At 53.2% G+C, this 8,796-nt stretch overlaps 1 protein-coding gene across 7 annotated transcripts in view; it reads right to left on the bottom strand.

Moving 5' to 3' along the window:
• LOC116758153 (FXYD domain-containing ion transport regulator 6) overlaps positions 1-8,796 on the bottom strand; it is a 58,464-nt gene that overhangs the window by 27,333 nt on the left and 22,335 nt on the right. For 3 of the 7 annotated variants that reach the window (XM_032640874.1, XM_032640873.1, XM_032640875.1), the window contains exons 3-8: positions 8,518-8,556; positions 8,323-8,397; positions 7,676-7,712; positions 6,894-6,943; positions 6,305-6,355; positions 3,482-4,712 (exon numbers count right to left, since the gene is read on the bottom strand). In XM_032640874.1, coding sequence (XP_032496765.1) covers positions 6,327-6,355; positions 6,894-6,943; positions 7,676-7,712; positions 8,323-8,397; positions 8,518-8,556 — 230 coding nt within the window. In that variant the 3' untranslated portion in view covers positions 3,482-4,712; positions 6,305-6,326. Of the gene's footprint in view, positions 1-759; positions 953-1,349; positions 1,501-1,692; positions 1,812-3,481; positions 4,713-4,847; positions 4,964-6,304; positions 6,356-6,893; positions 6,944-7,675; positions 7,713-8,322; positions 8,398-8,517; positions 8,557-8,796 lie in introns of those variants that run through there. The other 4 variants (XM_032640876.1, XM_032640878.1, XM_032640880.1 and 1 more) reach the window with 3 other exon arrangements.

The following is an 8,796-nucleotide window of genomic DNA, read 5'->3' as shown; positions in this document are numbered from 1 at the left end:
CTGGAGGGAACACAAGGAAATGTCCTGAGCCTCTTTCTGTTCCACCAAGCCACCACCAAGCCAGGCTGGGAGGCAGGAACCCACTCATCTGGATGATACAGGGGGCCCACCACCTGGCAGCCCCTAACACCCCAAGTCCTTCAGGATACCTGATCGCGCCACCACCTGCTCTGCGATCCCTGCCTTGGAAAGTGCCCCACTATTGTGCAACCAGGCACGGGGCTGGGGCTGGGGCTGGCTCCATAAAGTCAGCAGCCGGCTGGCTTGAGCTGGCTGATCCTGGCCCCCTGGAGTTCAACTGTGACAGCAATGAATCACACTAATGGTGAGAGGTGGCCGCTCTCCCTCTCTGTGGCCTAGAGATAGGTATTTCCAAGGCTCCTCCCCTGGCTCAGGCAAACACACCTGACCTACCCCCCACCATCTATCTCACTCTCTCTGGGCCCGGGGTGAGGCAGAACTACCAGGGACAAGGTTGGGTGAACCAGACAGAGCTGGACCACTCTCCCACCCTGGCTCTGCCAGCCCATGATCCTGCGGAGGGCAGAACCCTCCTCCCCACAAGAAGAGAAGGAGCCCGCTGACCTTGGGGTGTGCTTCAGCCTGGCATCCCCCTCACCCACCCCTCTCTCCCTGCTGCTTGCACTGTGCCTCTGACTCTCTTCCAAGAACAATTTGGCAAGTTCCTATCCACAACCTGCAAAAAAAAAAAGGGATGGGGAGGGCCACAGCCCAGGGGGACAGAGAAGGCAGACTGACCTTTTTTTATGTGGTACTAAGTAGCACCAACAGCTCTTGCAAATAGACTTGAAAATCTTTGGAGTGAAATTCATGGGGAGGTGGGGAGCAGCGGGTACAGCCAGGAGGTGAAACGTGCAGGACACCTGAGATCTCTGAGACCCTTCTGGGAACTGGCACAGCACGACAGCTTTCCTGTTCAACCGAGTTACATCTACTATACTCAGCCAAATCACAAACATAAGTTGCGTGCCTAGAGGCTGAGTGGACAGACGCAGTCCTGCCTGCACGGAATTCTGGCCCAGAAGGAAGACACACATTAAGCAGTGACCCATGCCTGGATTCCGGATTCTTCTGCCCTGGCCCTGCAGTGCTAGACCAAAGAGGAAGAAGCAGCTCATCCATTGGTTGGGAGCTGAGGGGGTTGTCAATTCAGGCCCGGACACTTAGGTCATTCTGGGTAGGTTCTCAGAGTCCATCTTGCCTAGGGGATCCTATCTGCTGGTTATTTTCCCTCACCTTGAACACTTCCAGTGACTGGGAGCTCACTCCAGTCTGGGATCACCGTAGCCTGGGGACTAAGCACTCACTCACAATAGGCCAAGTGTTACCTCCTGCTCACGTCCAGCTGATGGGCCTGGGTCCTCTCCTCTGTGGCACAGGGTCACACTGGCTTGGAGCTGGATTGGCCTGGGCTAGACCCTGGCTTTGACACCAGCAGTGCGAACTCAGGCAAGATCCACCAAGCCTCAGTTTCCTCATCTGTAAAATAGGGATGCCATCATACAGAGTTGTGAGTTCTGAATGAGTTGGTACACGTGAAGACCTCAGCCCAGTGTTTGGCACATAGTAAGTGCTTGATAAATGTTAGCTGCATCCATTCGTTCGTTATTGTTATTTTGATCGCCAGTTTCTTTGACTGTTCTTTACGTGTCTTGTTTCCAGATCACTCACCTCTCACAGGACTCTCCTCAGAGCAGTTCAGCTCGTTTATGCCCTGAAGGGACCGCCAGGCTCCGGAAGCAGCCTCACCAGCCCAGACGATCCTCTTCCTCTATCTGGATATCAGCCTCCTGAAGAAGGAAGCCAGGCCACGTGTGTACTATAAAGAGCTCTGGAGACAGGCAGCCTGGGCTCAACTCCTAGCTCCTCTACCTGCCAGCCTTGTGGCCCTAGACCAGTTACAAGTTTATCAGAGAGAATCTACAACGTGAACATCTAGCTCAGCGATCACGCTGGATTACCAGCAGGAAAAATAGGTAGGTTCTCAGAGTCTGCCAGAGTAGAGGTAACCATCTTCTATCTATGCTAGAGATGCGAACTACCATTCCCTATTGTTAACATAACTATTATGAGAAAAATCAGAACCTCCCCGCTGGACTTCCTTACACTTATTTCTGTAGTTTGTTTTCTTTTCAATAATGAATGTGGGGAGGTACCCACCAACTTTTGTGTACCTGGGGCCTCTAAGGATCTTCATCCAGCCTTCCTCTGAAATTGCTGCAAAGCCTACCAATTCCCTGACACATAGTGAGTGTTCCATGATTGGGGGGTCATTAGCTTATTCCCAAAGTTTAAGCATGACTAGAGATGTTTTAACCATCATGATCTCTGGGTTGACAATGCCGAGCTTGACCTCAACTATAAGCCTCAGTCTTTTCAAGGACCTGGGGGACCGAGGGCCTAAGCGGTGGAGAAGGAGGACAGGCAACACGGATGTCCCAGGGGTGGCCAGGCGTGAGTGGCTAGACCCCCAAGTCCCTCAGGACCCATGCCTTGTTGAGTCTGCAGCTCCAAACAAGTCAAGGAATCTAGGCAGACCCTATGAAGACTTTTTTGAGAACGTAAGGTGTTGCAGGCATTCTTAGGTCAGAACAAGACATAGCCCTTGCCCTCTAGGATTCGGGTCTCACGATAAAGACACATAAGACACATAGAGATGGGGGCCACACATGGGCGTCCTCCAAGGGAATCAGCTCACAGCTGTATTTGTTTGCCCAACAGTACTTTTTAAAAAGCTGAATCGGAATGTCTTTGGGAGGATGCTCGAGGTGACCCCAGGTCCCTATGCTCCCCGTCTATTGTGTCACTACGAGACAGACATTATCCAACGGGCCTCTACAGTTGTGATCCAAGGCACAGAGCATTAAACATGAAGATAAAGGCAGGAACCAGTGTGACTGGAGCACAGAAAGAAGGGACTCATCTACCTTAAGTCCAAGAAGGCTTCACAGAGGAGGGGGTATTTGGGTTTAGAGAAAGATGAAAGGGTAAAAGGGCTTTGATCATAACCCAAGTAACCCACCCACACCCCTCTTTGTCAGGTCCTTAGGTAGTGGCCCCAGACTTGACCAAAGGGACAGGTGAGAACCTTTCCTTCCAGGCCAGCAAGCCCTCGGTCAAGCCATCGTGATTCCCTTCTCTCCAGGGCATGTGGGAGGCACAGGTCCAGCTATGGGGTGGAGCCTGAACCCAATGACTGGGGGCAGAAGCAGAGGGAGGAAGGGGTGAGGAGGAGGGGTGCGGGTAAAGGAGGGGAGAGGAAGGGGAGGCACGAGGAGAAACAGGGGAGGAGCTAAGTGGTCAAGCTGCGGAAATAAACCCACCCCCGGAAATAAAACACCTCCCAGCTGGCCCTGCAGCTGCCTCCCTGTGACCGAGGAAACGGTCCCTTTAGCCCTTCAAGCACCACAGACCCTACAAATATTCAAGTTCTTTCACAGAAAGGAAAGCACCTCAGAGCCACTAGGAAATAAGTGGTATTTTATTCCTTTTCGTCGCTGTTGAGGAGAGGTCACGACACAGAGAACAGCAGTCCTGGTCACAGCGGCACGGTTTGGTTAGTTTCCACGAGAACACGATGAGCGGGAGGGGCGGGGTCTGATTTTCCACTCTCTTCACCAGCTTCACCCTTGTGCTGTTCCCCCTGCAGCAGGGCTGTGCGGAGCCCTGCCAGGTCCCTAACCCGCAGCACAGCCGCTGCACTTGCCGTTCTGGCCGGTGACAGGCGAGCAGAGGGTGCAGGAGCCCCCGCTGCTGCCTGGCCAATGGGATGTGGACAGAGAAGCAAAGGACCCCTGCTCTCCCAGCTGCCCCTCCCCAGAGCACCGGCCCCAGCTGAATGCACCCCTTCAGCCATCACCTGCCAGAGCCCCAGTCCAGGGGCAGGAGTCTGAGTCCAGACGAGCTGGGCTATAGATGGGCATCTTGGGAGCAGGAAAGGCTGGAGAAGGGGGTGGGGTTCCAGAGCCCACGGGGTTATTGCTGAGAAGATATGCAAGGGGCACGTTCCCCAGGGGCGGAGTAAGGTGGGGCAGATGGGCACCAGGGAAGGGGTGTAGCTGCCCGAGGGCAAAGCGGGCTTATCAGCTCCTTGCTGGGAACCTCCCACTGCCAAGAGACCTCAGAACAGACTCGGTCCAGGGACAAGTATGGAAGCAAGGTTCTTATAAAAGGAGTGAAGACGGGCCATGTAGAAGGATCACGAAGGTGATGTAAACCTTCCCAAGTCCCAAGCCAATCAGAGACTCCGCCCGTGCCCAACCCCTCCATCCACCCCTAAATCAAGAGAAGGAACTGGCCTCTTAGGGACAAAGCAGACTCCCGGGAGTGGAAGGTGATGGGGCCATGGAGAGCAGAGACGAGCTGACAGCCACATGGCTCAGCTCCTACCCAGGAAAGTGGGGCCAGGTTCACTAAGATACAATGTCATCCACGAACAAGCAGCCACAAAGACCACATTATCAGACAGACACACACACACAGACACACGTCACAGGAGGGGGACGAGACCACAGGCTGCAGGGAGGCAGGGATTGCATCATCAAGTTGAGGACAGGTGTCGAGGGGTTGGGGAGAGGGTGGGGGATGCACAAGGTCTTGGCTTCTCCTGGGGAAAGATCTGTGCTGAAGTGGCCGGTTTTCTTAAGCATCAGAAATTTGCATCTAAAGGTTCAAGCAGCTGCCTTCAGGTTCTGGAGGTTAAAGTGAGAGAGAATTTAAATTAAAACGAAACTCTGGCTTCCTTTCAAAACTCTTTACCTGCTCGTCTCCCAGCCATTAATTAGGACAGACCCTCTGCCCACGGAAACTCCCAAAATGAGACCCACTCTGAGTGCCTTGTTCTCAGCAAATCACGGAGGACGAGCCTGAGAAGCAGGGCCAGGAGATGAAGGTGGAGGAGAGTGTGGAGCTCAGGAGAAGGGCTCTCTCAGGGGGATAGAACCTGGTAGATGTGGAAAGGAGATTGTTAAACCCGGGATTTCTATCTCAGGACACCTCCAAGAATCGCTCACAGTCCTGAGACTCAGGAAAACAGGGTTTCTGAGGAAGTTCTAGTAAAAAAAAAAAAAAAAAAGACAACTGCTAGCTCAAGGCTCTCTCCCTGGAGCCTTCCCACACCGCTCCCCAGATTCCGAGCTGGCAGCTGCCATGACATAGACAGAACACCGAGCTGCAGCTGGGATGCCTGCCTCCTGGATTGGATCTATGGCCACGTCAAACTGAGGCATCTTTAACCTTCCCGAGGCCCAGCTAGAAGAGAGGAGGTAATGAGCCCCACTCTGCCCACCCTTAGGAAAGAATTCAAATGCTCCACAAGTACCCTGTGTTATTACCGTGATGGTAAAAGCTGGTGTATCAGGCATTTTACATCCAGAAATCTCCTTTAACTTACAATTTAGGATAAAGTATATCCCTTATTTATGTGGAAAAAAAGGCAGAAGTGAGCTGATAGAAGACTGATCCCCGCCACGCCCCAGTATATTCCAGGGTATGTTACAAAGGGAGACGGGCAGGAGCAGAGGGGTATAGTAAAATGCAGCACTCAACTACAAAGCTCTGAGCTCGAGTTCCAGCCGGTTACTTACTATATGTATGGCTACTCTGTCTGACCTCAGTTTCTTCATCTGTAAAATGGAGCTAAACCCTACCTGTCCTTCTTACATCTTCTGGCAGGCTTGAGTGAGTTTGTGTTTGTGGCAGCATTTTGAAAACTGTAAAGCATTTATTACTTTCCCGCATTACTGTTGATATAATGAACAATGGAAACGGATACTAAATAGAACTAGAAACGGTGCCCCTAAACGTCAAGAACTGATAATGCTGGTATGGGGGGGTCATATACTATTCTCCCTACTTTTACGTAGGGTTGGAAAGTTTAAAAATAAAATGTTAACTTTAAAAAGTGGCCTGAAGGTACTCTCTGAATCATCACTGAAAGCCATTGTCTTTATGCTACTTTGATATTAGAAGTATTTCACTGACTCTAATTCTCTTCCAAGTCATGCCCACGTGGTAGCTAGGATGGCACCCTATCAACTTGACCGCTGGGTTGGCATGGAAGCTCTATTTCCCGACTGCTCATTCTGTGTGTGTGTGGTACACCTGGGAGGTTTCAATCCGTCTGTCTCATCACCCTTCAGACATGAGCCTCCTGAGAGCACAGCTGGTAATAAAAGCTGGGCATGTTGCAAGAGCTAGCCCAGTTCTTCCCTCATGACTCCTCGGCCGGACTTCACTCAGAACAGTGATGGTGACAGGAAGATGCAGGCAGACAGTATCTTACCTTTGTGCCTGAGGGCTGCACTTCAGTTCTCTGCTTTCTGGGGCTCCGTTGCTGGAAAGAGAACCAGAATGGAGGGTAGTACATGAACCCCTCACCCCAGCGGGCCACCCCCTGCCACAGCCGTGACTGTGCCTGTCTCTGGGGGAACCTGACCCGCACAGCAAAGGTGACTCATGTGGATTTCGAGTCAGACAGACCTGGGGCAGATCCTTGTCCTGTTATTCGCTTGTTAGAGAACCTGGCACGTTAACTTTTCTGAGTCCCTTGGTTGTAAAATGTGGAGAGTGACGCCTACCCCAAGGGGCTGTGTGCCCATTAAATGAGAAGTGAAGCACTTTGTATCATGCCAAACACTAAGAAGATTCCCTGTAAACAGCAGCCGTCAGGAGCAGCAGCCTGTTGGTGGAGGGGAGGGAGTGATGCAGAGCAGAGGCCCCGGGGACCTCCCACTCTGGCACTATGGAAGCACGTCTGACCGGCCAGCTCTCAAGAGACGACGGCACCTGGCAACCGTCCCCGACCCTCAAGCTGTAGGAGAACCCTTGCCCATTCCCTCCATCCCACCTGGGCGGGTTGTCCTGACACTTACCATTTGCAGTGACGAGGTTCTCCACCTGGGCCTCCTCGTCCCCTGGAGCCCTGCAAGAGGATGAAATGCAAGCCCATCAGAGGTCTCCAGGGCAAACCCAGAGAGCATCGCCACTCACCTTGCTGGGGCAGGGCCCTGGGATCCGTCTCCTCCAAGTCATGGTGGATCATTCTCCACCATGGTGCTCATGGGGCGGGGGGAGGCCAGGGCCAAAGGGGATGTAGTCAGAGATGGCCTAGGGCTGCATGGGGTCTTGGGTTGTGTCCTGCCACAGACTTTGGACTCCTGAGGTCCAGCGCTGCCCTGGGTTACCATGGTGGACTAATGGGTTGTGCCCTTAGGTGGAGGTAGAGGGTGGGCGAAAGGAAGCCCAACATTCCACAAAGCTCAAAGAACCTCATGAGCAGGTGACCACAGGACAGTGTCACAAGTCCTGAAGAGAGGAGACAGATCTCAAGAGAGGCCCGGAGGCCCTCTGCTTCCCTTCTCCCAAGCCCAACTCAAGGGCCTCCAGACAAGGATCCAGCATCTTCTCCCCCTTCCCCCACCCCACACATACATCAGAAAAAAGAAGGATGGGCCAACCCTTGATGTTTTGACCTCTCCTCTGCCCCAAAGACTGCCTGACAATCCTCAAAACTTCCACCTCTACCCCAACACACACAGCCTGTTTCTGAGACAAGAATCCAAAAGCACACTCATTTGGGGTCACACACCACAGGCCCCTCCCTGTCCCCTCTTAGCGTCATCACCCCAGATGTCCACAGCCATGGCATCCTTACCGCGGCTTCTGGTTAAAACCGCACTTGCATCTACGACCTGAAAGGCAAAGAAACCATCCAAGGTCAACGTCCTGGCTTAGCCACAGCAGGGCTGCCCAGTGAGTCTGTGAGACTGTGCGAACAGCAGCCCCGACTCCTGGGCACTGCACGGTTTGCACAGCTGCATGTGGCGATCCCTGGTTGGAGCAGGGCTCTTCGGCGGCCAAGGTTCAACCGTCAGCAGTTTGGATGGCTACAGCACCACTGTCTGCTTGACCATGTAAACGCAGAGAGCTCCATGCAGCCCAGGCTCACGAGGGGAAACACACGCAGGGGCACACCCCTTGGAGCACTCTAAAGACAGCCCCTGTCTCCTCTCCTGTGACTCCCCCACTCGCGCCCTGATGGGGACGGCAGGGGGACAGCCACCTCCGCCCCTTTGTATCTGTGCTTGTTTTCATGGAGCACTTATTTTGTTCATTCTTCACTGTTTCACTGAGCACCTATTATGTGCCCAGCAGTGTACTAGGCCCTGGAGATAACTAGGAAGACAGACAGGCTCCTTCCCTCTCCAGGAAAGAGAACCGCCAGTCTCTTACACTGTTCGCCACTCACTTCACAGCTGCAGACACTGCCCTTAGAGTGAACAAAGGAACAAACAAACTTACTTAGGATAAGCAGGATCCCCACCGAGAAAAGGACCACAGCAAACACCAATCCCCCGATCCTCAGGGTCTGGTAGTCTGCCAGAGGAACAAGAGTGAGAGATGGAAGAGGGGAAGGGCCAGGGAGAGCATGTCCATCCCTCCCCTGGACGGGGCTGTGCCTCCCCCTCCCCACCCAGGGTCGCTGTCCCTGCTCACCATAATGAAAAGGGTCCTTTTCTTTGTCCTGCTCAGCTGCTAGAAAAACAAACAGGTGTGGTCAAGGGGGAGACAGCTACACATCCTGATTCCCAAATATCCTACCTTGTCTCACAGGCCTCACTCCCCACAAAGGAATTCCTGGGAAACAGGGCCCATGAAGCACGGAAGGGTGGGCCTGCCTGCCAGGGCCAGCCTAGAAGCCAAAGGCAGGTGCAGGTCAGAGCACCAATCAGAGTCTGCATTCACAGCATCCACATTTATTGCTCCTTTGTATCT

Source organism: Phocoena sinus, chromosome 8 (assembly GCF_008692025.1).
Source record: "Phocoena sinus isolate mPhoSin1 chromosome 8, mPhoSin1.pri, whole genome shotgun sequence".
In the NCBI taxonomy this organism is placed as follows: domain Eukaryota; kingdom Metazoa; phylum Chordata; class Mammalia; order Artiodactyla; family Phocoenidae; genus Phocoena; species Phocoena sinus.
The sequence above is the reverse complement of the archived record's forward strand: the minus strand, read 5'-3'. Positions and strand labels throughout refer to the sequence as shown.